This window comes from Molothrus ater, chromosome 9 (assembly GCF_012460135.2).
Source record: "Molothrus ater isolate BHLD 08-10-18 breed brown headed cowbird chromosome 9, BPBGC_Mater_1.1, whole genome shotgun sequence".
Classification (NCBI taxonomy): Eukaryota; Metazoa; Chordata; class Aves; order Passeriformes; family Icteridae; genus Molothrus; species Molothrus ater.
In genome coordinates, this window is record NC_050486.2 from 14518215 (window position 1) to 14532593 (window position 14379).

Consider the following 14379-nt stretch of genomic DNA (forward strand, 5'->3'; position numbering starts at 1 on the left):
ACTTTAAATTCAAACCAAAAAGCATTTAGTGCATTTGAACATATCCATGTTTCAGTGGCAGCAAGCAGAACAGCGTGGGATTTTTTTGTTAGCAGGCAAGTCTGTTCTGCTTTGGTTCTTTATTGGCTGTAGTCTGCAGTTTTATGTGCAGAATACAAATGTGTCAGGGTCTTTTGAACAGTTTGAAATGTGTGTCTATGAATAGGTTGTGGGAAGGCAGAACAATGGGCTAAAGTAAAGTATCTTTTGTATGGAGCAGTTGTGAAGAGAACATGACTTGAGAGAGGAAACAAGGGAAGAAAATGAACTAAAGATTTCTTGCTTGCATAGGGAAAGCAGTTTCTGGAACGGTGTTCCAAAAGGCCGTTAAGAGACCACAGGAATCTGGCAAGAGAAAGGAAAAGTGAGGTGGTAATAAGAAGACCTGGTCAGTTAGAATTTGTTTGAACATTTTCAAGTGTCACAAGTGTCACTTGTTTTTACAGCTGCCCAAGTCCAATTTGAGGAGTATTTGACTAACTTTCAGGGAATATGTAATTATATTGCTGACTAATACATTGAAAACAAGCCACATTTTCATTTGCTGTTAAATAATTCTCAGTAATTTTTTTGTTGAAAGTCAACCTTAACTGTGAGTCTGCATTTATGATGGAATATCAGAACATCCACATCTATTCCCTGATTGTGCCAGTAGGTAAATAGGTAGCAGCATAGGTGTCTTTTTGTCCTGGCTGTAAAAGCTGGTCTTAGGTTACTAGAAATCTGGTAAGTTTCTACATTTTAGGCATAAGTGTCTATACCTGCCTCCAAAGATGATGTGTTCCATCCTTTACATCTCTCAATTCACTTCAGAACTTGCTTCTTGTTTATGGAACACTTCTGTTTATGGAGTCCTGCTGTTCAGTTCACATGGCATGGCCAGTAGATGTGTTTCCTGCTGTTCCTTTTAGGAAAGTTGGAGGGGTTAACTCTGCTATTCTGTCAAGAAGGTAGATTAATGACGCATTAGCAAGAAGTTTCTTGCTTTATTAGTGCCCTTGAGGCTTTAGATGGCTGATGTACAGTCCAGTTGTGTTGTTGGCGAAGGATAGGTAGATACAGTTGTGTAAAGCTGATGTGTTAGGGTTCTTGTCTTGGATTGGGAATCTTTTAGGAAAAACACCTTGGTGTTATGTTGTAGATACGAGAAATAGTTGGAGTGGCATTACTATGGTGGTTCTGAAGAAGGATGGGTTGAGAACTTAGGGATATTCACAAATGGAGGTCAGTGATGCAAAACTGCAGCAGAGTTTGAGCTTAAGAAAAACAAAACTTGAAAGGAAGAGTCTCTTTGAAAGTTATCAGTGTTGCATGAATTAATTGTAATGTTGGAGAAGTAGGAGAAATATGTGGAGCAAACAGGAAGAAGTGGAAGCTTTGCAGAATAGGAGGTTACTCTAGCTTCAGAATAAATAATAATGAAAGAAATTAGCCTTTAGGAGACGGAATACTTGATAACAATTCTTAAGGTACAAAAAGGAAATAGTCTTGAAGAGACAGTTTTCTAGGTCAGACTGATTCTAGTTGCAGAACATACCACCAAGAGCCTGTTAGATTCCTGAATAATGCTTCTTTCTCAGTTTTCAGATCAAGCAGCAAGACTTCTTGTCCTTGTGATTTCTTAAAGGACAAGTAACAGGTTCTTAGCTGTACTCATCTGGGCGTGTTTGAATTGTATAATACCTAGCAGAATTTTTTTTCAAAAGCTAAAGTAAATTTAGTTAATTTAGTAGGTGTAAACTTAATGTTTTCTTGGTGCAGTGTCTGAAACTGCATTTAAATACTTTCTTAAAAGATAACTTGAAATCCTGGCACACCATAGAAATTGGACACAACTTGTCAAGTTTGTTAAATGATAGCTGTACTGCGCAATTTTTTTGTTGCAGTTGACTGTGCTACAGTTAGTTCTACTTTTTGTCATTTACCTATCTTGGAAGTAGTTTTTAGTCATGATTTCTTAGGTCTCAATGACTACGAATATTATTAAAGGTGTTATCTGCAGTAATCTTTCATGAAATATAGACATTGTATTAAGTTCTGTTTAATGGAAGTTCTTGTATAAAATTATTTGAATATTCTGTTTTTCACATAGCTTTGGGGTAAGGAACTATTTTCAGTAGCTAATTTAACCACTAAAAATGATTCAGAGACTGCTTACTTTTGTGAACTTAATAATCCCACTAAATTTGACATTATAAACTGTATGAGGAGTTTTTGCCATGATGTATTTTTTTTTTAATTGTGAGGAACTTGATTTCAAGCTGTTTTTTCTCTAGGTTTATTTTTTGTAATATTTTCAGGAAATATGAATTGTCTTTTTGTGCCTTAGGAGCTGGTTCGAAAAGGGATACCTCATCACTTCAGAGCAATTGTTTGGCAACTTTTATGCAGTGCTCAAAGCATGCCAATTAAGGATCAGTATTCAGAGCTTTTAAAAATGACGTCTCCTTGTGAAAAATTAATAAGAAGGGACATTGCTAGAACATACCCTGAGCATGATTTTTTCAAAGAAAAAGATAGCCTTGGGCAAGAGGTCTTGTTCAACGTAATGAAGGTGAGTTGGTATTTCAGCCCTTGAGAATGTATTAGCAAGAGCATGCACCAGCTTGGATTGCCTTGTATATAGAGAACTTGCACTGGTTTCATGTGTTAGGAGGTTTTTTTTAAGCCATAGACACTGGGATAATTTAACAAATCCCATTTTAGTTTCGATGGCATTGCTGTGAGTTTTTTTATATCTCACAAGGTAAAACCAAGTTGGCATTAAAACAAAGCCACGTGCTGACTGCTGATTGTGCAATGGAATGAAGTGTGCCATGAATTAAAGTAAACAGTGTTGCCCAAGACAAGAACATTGGCAATCAGAGCTAGTATTCAGTGTGCAGGTATTTCTGAAGTGCACATGGCAGGCACAAGCTAATGTGCAGTTGTTCCAGTGCCCAAACATAAAATGAAAATGCCAATGTAGCATTGTTTGCATCACTTAGTCTTCACTAGAGATTAAACTTTGAAGGTCAGACTTTTCCATAGAACATGGTTTCAATGGAAAAGTTGGCAGGTTTCCAAACCATAGTAATTTCCATAACTCTAAAACAAAGATGCTACCTGCACGGAGATCACCACATTTCATCCATCTGTAAATAAAACTGCAACACATATTTTTTCTGAAGACAACTTGTTTCATTGTCTGGTCTGTCTCCTATAAAAGTAGTACTTTGTGAGATTTGTATGCCAGTGGTCTCTTTTATCTTTTACCAAACTCCTGTAGTTGAAAACTGCCTGTGTTTTTGATATAGGTATGCCTTAGTTTAGCTTTGTATGTATGTGCTCAGAGAGCAGAGTTTGTGGCAGCAGGTAGAAACTAGAATGTCTGACTAGAAGTTCTGGATAGGATGTCTGCCCTTGTTGGATTTGGGGAGAGGAAGAATAAGTTATTAACAAGATAGCAGGATAAACCATGATTACTTTTTATTGATAATGAGGTTTTAATTGTTGATAGTTTTAACATTATTTTCTAGGCTTACTCTTTGGTGGATCGTGAGGTTGGATACTGTCAAGGAAGCGCTTTTATAGTTGGATTACTGCTTATGCAGGTAAAATATTTAAAAATATGTGAACTCTTTAAATCCATGCTAGAATGCATAATATATTGTGGTGGTTTATTGGGAATTTCTGCAATACTTTTCCTTCATAATTTTGTTACATTGGAGCTGTCAAGGGCAGGTGTTTAGTCTGGAAATAAAATGAGATTTACTTTCTGTCATTCTGTTTGCCAAGGTACTTGTATTGGAGTGGGAGAATGTATTTGTTTTTCAGAGCTAAGGTAGGATTGCAGGCTTGGAAGCTATTTTGGTGAGTGATATTTCAAAAATAAATGAACTTCTTATTTCTCTTCTATTACATGGAATCTCCTCAGAGTTCAAACGAAACTACGCAGTTGACTTGATTATCTTAAAGCTTCCTATGTATTATTGGTTTTTGGTTTATGACAAAGTAGGCTATAGAGTAAAAAACTTACAGACCTCCATTTCAGTTGAGAAATTATTTGCTAGAATTTAATATATACAAAAGTTAATTGGAGTAATTGGCTGTAAATCCCTTAAACAAAATAAAAATCTCAAAACAAGCAAAGCAGCAACCAAGAAAAAAGCTCTGCTGTGTGCACATGCACACACACACAAAACCCCAACCCTAAATCCTCCAGGCATTTACTCTGATGTTTGTCCAGAGTTTTTACTGTGCTTTTTTTGTTTTTGATATAGATGCCAGAAGAAGAGGCATTCTGTGTGTTTGTTAAATTAATGCAAGATTACAGACTACGAGAACTCTTTAAACCAAGCATGGCTGAACTGGGCCTTTGTATGTACCAGTTTGAATGCATGATACAGGTACATACAAAATTATCAAACTTGCTCTTCAGTAACTATTAATAAGGAACTTGGGAGTTACAGCTCAAGAGCAGGCATGTCTGTTGGCTAACAGGCTGCACTCTTGACAATGCTAGTTTCAGAACTTCACAAGTAAATGCATGTGGCTCTGAGAGCAATTTTTTTTAACCTTTGGCAGGCAGTGACTGGCTTTAAACACTGAAGCATGAGGATTTGTATTGCTGCAGTTTAAGCAGATGGATGTTTAATTCTGTTTGGATTGAAGACTCTGAAAATCAAAGTCTTCATAGTCAATTTATAGTATCTTAAAAGATGAAAATTGGGAGATAGCCTCATATCTAGAATTGAAATTGTTTTCAGATTTGGAATGCAGGTTCTTCCTGATGAGGCTGATGGAAAAAAATAGGTTTCTGTTTTGTGATCTGGTTTCTAACATAGTTGTCAAGGGTGAGATATCACATAGCCTTAGAGTTTTCAGCTCTTTTTAGTAGCCCATTCTAGTTATTACTCAGGGATTTACAAGCTTGACTTCCCCTTAGGATCAGGAAGTGTTTTTGTTATCTGCTTTGCAGGGTAGACATGCATGGTTCTTGATAATGATGAGTCATATCTTTCCTAGTCCTGTTGCTAGTACAGACAGCTCCTATCTGTACTAAGTATCAATTACTTTCTTGTATTCAAAATTTGTCAAAAACATCTGCACTAAAACTACAAGCAGAAGCTTAACATACTTGTGTATTTTATTCCTCTTCTTTTCCAGGAACATCTTCCAGAGCTTTATGTGCACTTTCAGTCTCAGAGTTTTCACACTTCTATGTATGCATCGTCATGGTTTTTAACTATATTCCTTACAACTTTTCCACTACCAATTGCAACGAGAATATTTGATATCTTTATGTCTGAGGTAACTACTAAATGTAGTCATATGTTATATTTCAAGAGTAGCTGTTGAAAGCAGTTATTTAGGTAGTGGTATGGATACCATCATGATGGACAATTCTCATAGTCTTGCTTTTTATTTCTTATGCTGATCAGATTATTTTAAGGGAAGGTGTCTGTGTGTGCAGTTTGTCAAGGAAGAGCAGCCAAGTCACTGAATGTTGATATTGTGTGTAGCTTTGTGCTCTAAGCCTGTTGAAGTGTTCCAAATATGTTTTTTCTGGATGCAGTGCATTAGCATTGCATGTAGCAGGGATATCCATTCCTCAGTATTATGGTGAGTTTGCAGTGGAAGCTAGTGCTGCTTTCAGGCCAAAGTTGAAGTACACTGGGGATGATATGCAAGCCAAGAAGGGGGAGTGTTAGTTCTTTTTATTGTTCACATGATGATGGGTGCCAAAGAAATTTAGGGAATTATTCAGTGTCGTTATCACAAAGACACCTATGCTGTGTTTAGGATTAGAGCTTTGCACAAAAAAAACATAAGCTATGATTTGGAACTAGTAACAAATCTTAGCTTATGCTTGCCCTGCAGTCAGCTTTGAGAAAGCATTAAGTCAAAGGTGGATCCTTTCAGCTTGTCCCCAGCAAAGTCCAAGATGGGCTATGTAGTGAGACATTCCTTTTTTTTCCCAGTAGTTTAACTGCATTGTACTGTGTCTGAAATTAAAATAGCTTTTGTGAGAAGTACTGGGCATTTTTCTACTAGATATACTTAAAATGGTAGGTAGAGCTGACCTGGAGAGTTCCTGTTACTCGAGATTTTGCCTCATCACTAACTTCTCTGAGGGAGATGTCTGGCATCAGGACAAATAGCCAGATTGCTTGTCCTTGGAATAAAAAAAGAAACGCAGAAGCAATTTGTTGAGCGATTTTTTCAGTAGCCCTTTTACTTGTGCCTAGTTGGGTGAGATTTCCAATGTTAGTAAACAAGTACTGTGCTGTTGACAATGGCATGAATAATTGTTGAATATTTTTTGACTTCTCTTTTCAGGGTTTAGAGATAGTATTTAGAGTAGGTTTAGCATTACTTCAGATGAACCAGGCAGAATTACTGCAACTTGACATGGAAGGAATGTTACAGGTAAGCTATGGTTATAATAATTTTAAGAGATATCTGAAATGTGCAATGTGTGCATTTCCTTGCAGCTGTTAATTATATGTAATCTTGTGCTCTGATTGCTTTTAGCACTTTCAAAAGGTCATTCCACATCAGTTTGACAGTGGTCCAGACAAATTAATCCAAGCATCTTATCAAGTCAAATACAATGCAAAAAAGATGAAAAAGTAGGTATTACATTTTGAGAAAATACATTATACTGTTGCTGAGTTACTGTTTGTTTACCCTTAAGAATTGTTATTCTGTGTTTCATTTTGAATTTTTAATCTTTACATTTTTAGGGGATTTTATACTATATAAACACTTAAAACTGCAGTTCTGTCTGCAAAAAAATGATTCTAAAGTAGTATTTGCTATTTTTCTTAAATATAATAAAGCTATAGCTCATTTACAAAAATAACTAAAACAGCATTTGAGAAGACTGTGAGTTTTGGGGATTACAGCACTTCTGTAAAAAGGAACTGAATAGGAAGGTTAGGTAGGGGGTGGTTTTCTCCTCTGGTGGGAGGGGAGATTGTTTTGTTTTGTTCAGGGTAAAGGAGATGAAACTTTTTTGATCTGGCCTAAATTCTGAAGATTTTAGTTTTCAGGAAATGGAAGAATAATCATGGTGCTAAAGAGTGCATTTATAATCAAAATTAGTGCTGTTGAAAATGTAAATTGATAAAACTTTGTAGTAACATTGACAACAGTAAAACAACTTTCATGTGGGGTTTGAAATCTTGAGAATACCACTCCTTGTTGTTGTTAAGGTTATTTGCATGTCTCTTCTGCCTTTGGTAAATTCTGTTTTGATTAGCAAGCTGCAGATAGTGTGGTTTGCCAGGGTTGAGTTTGTTGGGTCACTCATTGGTTGTAAAGAATCCTGTGTTCATTGTTGCACTGCTGGCTGTGTCCAGGGTGTTCCAAACTGAATTTGTCAATCTTTTTCTTTTATTTTTCTGTCAGCAGCCTATGATCAGTAGAATGAGCAGTCTTCTCTAAAAAAGGAGTAACAACAAAGCTTTCAGGAAAAATATTTTCTTTGCAAACCAGTCCAAGTGTATGCAGTTGAAAATCCACCATTCCAAGTCTGAACTTCCTGATCTGCTTTCTGTAGAGGCATTGTTATCTCAACTTGTGGGTTTTTCTTGCTGTCTTTTTCATTTGGTTTGCTGGGGAAAGGCTAAAATTGGTTCATATTTAAGGTATTTTTTTCAGATTTCTTTGCATCTTTGTCTTCCAGGCTTTCCAAGCTCTGATTTCTTTTGGCTGAATCTATTGAATTGATGACTGTATTGCATAAAGGGGTTATTGCAGAGTAGCTCCAAATTGCTGCCACTGTAATGTATCCAGGCAAGCTCCTGCACTTCAGAATGCTGGTTCAGTGTGTTCATATCTACTGAAATCTGTGTTAAATTTAAGGTCCAGTCTAAGCATTTACAGGAGTGCATTCGAGAGGAAATATCAATAATCTGTATCTCTGTTCTACTGTTATTTGTTAGGTATTACACCAACAAGTAAATTATCCACAATGTTTCAGATCATAATTTACTATTTCTAATTTTAGGCTAGAAAAAGAGTACACTACAATAAAGACAAAAGAAATGGAAGAACAAGTTGAAATTAAAGTAAGAAGCCCTCAACAAATGTATTTATGAATAAGTTTAATTCCTAGATGGGGGGATTACGTGTTTGATCTCTGCAGGTGGCAGGACATAATTAAGGCCCCCAAATTCTTTCAGCATTTATATTTGGGATGTCTGTTCCTAAAGGACACTTACAGTGAAATTATTGAGACTTCTGGTGGACATTAAAAAAATCTTTGGGGACCTTCTGTACTTATTTTTTTAGTATTTCCTGCTGACAGAAGCTTAATAATAGCTGCCCTCATTTGTCAGAGGTTTAGATGTAGGTGCTCCACACAGGAGGTTTGTATGACACATGTTAAGATAGACTTCATAGAGTCCACTTGACTGGTTTGTCTTTGATTTTAAGATCTTGATTATGCATTGGACTCAAATTGTGGCATCTTCTGTCTGCAGTCACTTTTTCTTTTGGAGCTTTTGCAGTTAATACAAACTGGGGGAAAAAAGCCAAGCTGCCAGTGGAATTTATTTTTCCCTTTTTACTAACTGACCTACTTCCTGTATGTACCTAATCACTGCATCTTTTTGCTTTTGTGACATAAATAGGCTTTTGATGCCTTTTTTCCCATTTCACTTTTTCACAAGCATGTTATTTGATCTGGATTTTCTTCCTTGTGGTTTTAGCCAGTTCTGTGAGAAAAGACAATGGGAGAAATGATGTGCAAGTGTATTATATAAAAGTTTAGTGAGGGAGTTAGGTACAGCCTTCCTTTCTCCTGTCCACTGCCATTTGCCTTTCAATGTCAGTTTTTGAGGCATCAGTTCTTCAGAAAAATGACTGTGAGATGCACCTGGGAGCACAAAGGTATTAGGAGCCTTTTCAGGCAGTTTATTGCCCCAGGCAATGAGGCAGTTAGCAGCAGGAATACCTGCTGTAACAGCAGCTGAAATCAGATTTGCAGGCTCAAATGACAGCTCTCTGCAGAACAGGACAGAGTAAAACCATGTGAAAGACAACTGTAACTTTAGATTCTAGTATGTTAACTCTTTTCAAATCCTTTCTTGCTTCTTGCCACCATTTCCATCAAAAAAAGGAGAAAGCAAAAACCCTTACTAAAACAAAAAGCATGAGGCCCACCCCAAGAAAAAGCAACCAAAAATTTGTGCAAAAAACCCCAACCAAACAACGCAGAGCTACCTGTTTCTAGGCCCTACTTTGGGACATATGTAAATAATTTCTGACTTAGCAGAGCTTCTTAGCAGAAGAGACTATTTTAGGGGAGATAGAACCGTATTTTGAGTTTGCCTTTTAGCCTGGCAGAATAAAGCATTTACTGAACTGATATCTAATCCCCTCTTCTGAGGGGTACGGATCTTTTCTGTCTGAATGCTGACTGCTAAAATTTTACTGCCAAAATTAAGAGGAGTGCACTTGTAAAATATAGGGTTTGGTAAAATTCTTGCTGACTTCTGGGACATTTGAGGTAATTCTCAGTATAGCCTTACTATAGATTTATAGATTAATATAAATTCTTATGAAGGAAACCTTGTAGCTGCCTCATTAGGCTGTCCTGCTGCAGGGAGTGCACTGTCATGTCCCTTAACCATGAAGACTTTGACCCTGTTTATGAAGGGGAGGCTGTCCAGTCTGGTGTGGGTTAAACCCCATACAGCTTTCAGCAAATACAACATAAAAGCTTTCACATAACATGAGATGTGTTCTCGTTTTTGCTGTACCAAGCTGGTTAAACTCATATTTCGAGCTAGTGCATAATATGAAAGGATGTTAAGAAGGTCACAAATTATTTTTGTATTTATACTGGTTTTCATGGATGTGATGAGATAAAAATGTTGGTAGTTTGCTTTGCTTTTATCAGACTTTCAATTCATAACTTGAGAAATGGATTTGTGAACTGTTTACCTTTCAGAGGTTGCGAACTGAAAACAGACTCCTAAAACAGCGCATCGAAACACTAGAAAAAGTAAGTATGTTGGGGATTTGATTTAATCTCTGTTAATTTAGACTTTTTTAATGGCAACTTCATTATATGAAATGGGTATCTCAGAATTATAGTTTACTGTTTTCTTGATAATCTCTGGTGTTTACTAGCAGTGCTTAGCCAAATAACATGGTTATCACCAAGCAATTAAAGTCAGTGCTTTAAATATGTAAGGTTATGTCTACTTCTTAGTGATTATAAAATCAAACATTTTGACATACTCAGCTTGTGTTGTACTGTTTTCTTTCTGAATTAGAAGCATATGTTCAAAGTCCAGAAGACTCCATGAATAGTGGACTGGTTGTTTGGAAAAAAGGTCATTGTGAGAGAATCCTCAGTTTTGAAAATCTGAAGTTGCTTGGTGTTTTTATGTAGGAGCAAAATGACAGACCTACCAATGACCAGAGGGATGTTGCAGCACTCATACTGAGAACAGGAGCACTGCCATTCATTCCTTCTATGTGGTTTTGAGGTTTTGTGGCAATTCTGGGTACCTGGTGGGGAAATATCCAAAGACTTATTTCTCTTATATTTAGTCTGGAGTAGAGTTTTGTGAGGTTTTTTTGTAACTGACTGAAACTTCAAAAGTAGGCATGAGGACTGCTGTGGATACATGTCCAACTGTTCTCCAGTGGCCTCTGCTGTATCCTGGTATCACACTTCTGTGGCAAATTGCATCTGAGCTGCTCTGCTCAGGAATGAGAGCATTCCTGCCCTTCTTAAGCACCAACAGGGACCATCTTTCAACAAATGGGATTGAATGCTCTTATGAGTTGCAAACAGTTCATGTTTCACAGGGAAGAAAATGGTAATGTTTCAATTAAGAGTGACATAATTGAAAGATGTCACACTAAGGATGTTAAACCCCAATGCAATTTCTTGAAGAGATGTTGGTCTATATCAAATTCTAATTAATTGGTTTCAGAATTTAGTTTGGAAAAGATGCATAATAAGGGCACATTGTGAAAGTTGTGACCAACAATACAATTTTATGAGCATTTTTATTTCTAGCATTGGAGATTTATAAAATGAATGAAAAAGAGTAGGTTCTCTTTAAGAAGCTTGAAGCTGTAGTGAATCATTTCAATGACCTTGGTAAATATGTAATAGTTAATACCCTTGTTTTATACTTAACTTTTAGAGGTTTGAAATCTTTTTTTTTTTAATTCTAAAGTCCAGGATGAACTGCCACACGCTAGTGCTTTTGCAAATTCTGTGCTTAGAATTTCAGAATTCACCTTCAGATTATCCCAATCTGATTGGAATTAAAACAATTCAGAATTGGAAAATATTATCTATTAATAAGAATTCCTGAAGATCGTTATCATCGCAGCATTTAAAAAACATCATAAAGTGTGAAAAATACATTAAATTCTTCTCTTGGTAACTTAGTTTTAAAATATTTTTCCTTTATTCAAACCCATCTTATTTAGTTGTGATTTTCTTAGTGTACCTTAACTTCTAAGAAATAGCTCTTATCTACTAGTTTGAACTTCAATTTTAATAAAAGCTTCAAGGACAAAGAAGGTCTGTGAATAGATGTATTTCTCTGTTGTAGAATGTTCAAAAAAATTGATTGGTTTCAGGGCTGATAAAGTAGAAATAAATTAAATGCAACTGCAGGGCGGTAGGGCTTGTCAGTGTGCAAAAATGAATATTTTTTTTTGCAAAAGTTTGGCAAGAAAGAGAACCTATGAACTGCGGAATGAGTCAGTGCAAGAGTTCAGTAAAACAGAACATTGGCTGTCATAGCTGACATTTCCTACTTGTCTGTCAGTTTGCACCGTTTAACTGTCCTGCTTCATCTTAGTGGAAGCTGTAGTTCTGCATGAGTGCCTTGGTGCTTAGTGGAGTTCCCTCTGTGCTCAAATTATGCCTTTGTTTCACGTTGTGGGGGACTGTAGATGGTGTCCTGCATCTATCTGTTCAATCTATCAGATAGTGCTTTGGTAACTTTCATTAATTCAGGAGCAAGCCACTCAAATAAAAACAACCAGTCTCCGTAGGTGAATTTTAAATGTTACAGAAATCTGGCTTTGAAACCTTTTGTATCACAGATGGACTGTGTTAAATCTGTTGCAGAAAAGGCTGCTTCCTGGGATCTTTGGACTGAGTTGCCTTCATTTATATGAAGAGTTGTTAATTTTGCAATAAGAGTTTGCACCAAAAATGGGTAGAATTTGGGCATTTTCTTTCTATCAACTCTTGGTCTTTTTTGTCACTATTATCAGCCCCTTGTATTTTGGTTTCCCTTTTCCTCATTCCTGTCTGAATTTTTCCTTTGTAGGAAAGTGCTTCCTTGGCAGATAGATTGATACAGGTATAGTCTTTTACTGTATGACTCTCTTCCTACTCATAAAAAAACCCAACTGCTTTAATGCATGCATATTCGCATGCTGTATTCTATCCCTGCTTTGCTGATTTGGAATAAATACAGAGCTAATACATCTTGCTAGAAACTTGTTTAATTTTGTTTACTAAAAATATATAAACCCAATACCTGCACGTTATAGTAATTTTCCTAACCTATTGTAAATTTTTGTACAAATTCCTGTGGCAAATGGATCCTATGACACCGTATTAACAATGAAATTGAATAGTGTGAGCCTCAATCTGTGCATGTACAACTGAGTAATAATGCATGAAAGGAATTTTATTGAATACAAGTACAAAACTGTGCTTGCTAAATGGATGCTGAACTTTGTAATAAAGTACTAAAGCAGCTGTTTAGTACTACTTGTCCTAAAATTTCTACCAATTGTACTCTGTGCTGTTTGCAAAACCCATCTGATTAAATAAGCAGCTAAGCATCAGAAAGGCACTTTTCCTTGGATTTGTCATCAAGTGCTTAAAAAAATAAATTATGTCCTAAGGGACAAGTGACAAGGGCCCAGGAGGCTGAGGAAAACTACCTCATAAAACGGGAGCTGGCCACCATCAAACAGCAGAGTGATGAGGCCAATACTAAGCTGGAGCAAGCTGAGAATACCATCAGGGAGCTCCAGCAACAGCAGCAATGGGTAAGGAGCCTGGCAGCACATCATCTCATTTTTTCCCCTCACATGTGTTTATTTTTCCTCATCATTACATGACATGGTCTCTGTGCTGTCTTTGTAAACCCCTGTTCACTGTGATTTGCATTCTTAAAATTACACCAATTAGATTAAATAAAATTTTGCTCTGGTCTACCGATAGATGAGATTCATAACCCTGGATAGGTGTAAGTTGTGAGTTAATTAAAAAAACTAAACAACATACTCACAATGAAACACACCAAGCAAAAAACCCTACAAACCATCTCAAAACCCTTCCACCACAAAAGAAATACTAACAAAAACCACACGTACAACCTCTGATACTCTTAATGCTAAGAATCTAGTCATTGCAAGTTGTGTCACCCTGAGTACTCAGATCTGAGGATTGATTCACAGTGCCCTTACCTAGTGTATAATTTAAGTTAGTTTCTTTCATGTTAATGTTTCTTCTGTGTACCCAGGTTTGTTTTTTTATGAGTATGCTAATATATACTACTTACTGAAGTAGAAGAGTATCATCCCTGATTTTGCAACTACAAAACTTGATTAAAAAGTGTGGGTTTTTGGGCATATAGAGCAGGAAAATAAATTTTAGTAGCCTTTTATAGTGCTGTATTTGTGTGCACTCTGTGTTGTAGGTAGTAACATGTTCAAGACTTCTGACTGTTGCTGTAGCACTGAAGTTACTTTCCCTAAGACACTTAGTGGTCAATACCTTCTCTTTGGGGGGACAGGGAAGCATTTAGCATCTTCACTTGCTGAATAAAGTGTGCACTACTGGTGTTGATGTGAGTGTCTTCATATTGTTTTAAGTAAGTGGTATCCAAGTACTTGTCTGGAGTCTTGGGAATTTCAGGTGTATGAAATACAACTTACTAGAACTAAGCATATTGCAGCTCCTTACCAGGTTTCTTAATGTCAGTATGGCAGTTTGTTTTACATGTCTTCCACCAGAGCTCTAGAAATACCTGTGTCTCATATTGGAAGGTAAAGATGAGATTTATTGTTAGACTGAAAAGAAATCACAACTTAAATGCAACATTCTAGAACTAGTTTATTATGTATGTTTAATGCATGTCAGTGTAAAAAGATATGTATTTTAGAATAGTTGTAAGAAGTGATTAATGAACTATCACACTCTCATGTGAAATACTGCTTTTTATAGAACTTGAAGAATTTCTTTAGGGGGAAAAATATGAAGAAATTATGATTAGGAAGATGGGCATGGTCTAGTAATACTTTCCAACATTTTTAGATTCATTGTAATCTTTCAAGTGAAATACAATGAAA

At 36.4% G+C, this 14379-nt stretch overlaps 1 protein-coding gene across 5 annotated transcripts in view; it reads left to right on the forward strand.

Annotated features, from left to right (window-relative positions):
• Nucleotides 1-14379, forward strand: part of EVI5 (ecotropic viral integration site 5) — a 70953-nt gene that overhangs the window by 15471 nt on the left and 41103 nt on the right. For all 5 annotated transcript variants that reach the window (XM_036387425.2, XM_036387427.2, XM_036387422.2 and 2 more), the window contains 10 exons: nucleotides 2369-2593; nucleotides 3558-3632; nucleotides 4302-4427; nucleotides 5188-5331; nucleotides 6361-6450; nucleotides 6556-6653; nucleotides 8036-8096; nucleotides 9983-10036; nucleotides 12342-12374; nucleotides 12928-13074. In XM_036387425.2, coding sequence (XP_036243318.1) covers nucleotides 2369-2593; nucleotides 3558-3632; nucleotides 4302-4427; nucleotides 5188-5331; nucleotides 6361-6450; nucleotides 6556-6653; nucleotides 8036-8096; nucleotides 9983-10036; nucleotides 12342-12374; nucleotides 12928-13074 — 1053 coding nt within the window. The remainder of the gene's footprint in view (nucleotides 1-2368; nucleotides 2594-3557; nucleotides 3633-4301; nucleotides 4428-5187; nucleotides 5332-6360; nucleotides 6451-6555; nucleotides 6654-8035; nucleotides 8097-9982; nucleotides 10037-12341; nucleotides 12375-12927; nucleotides 13075-14379) is intronic.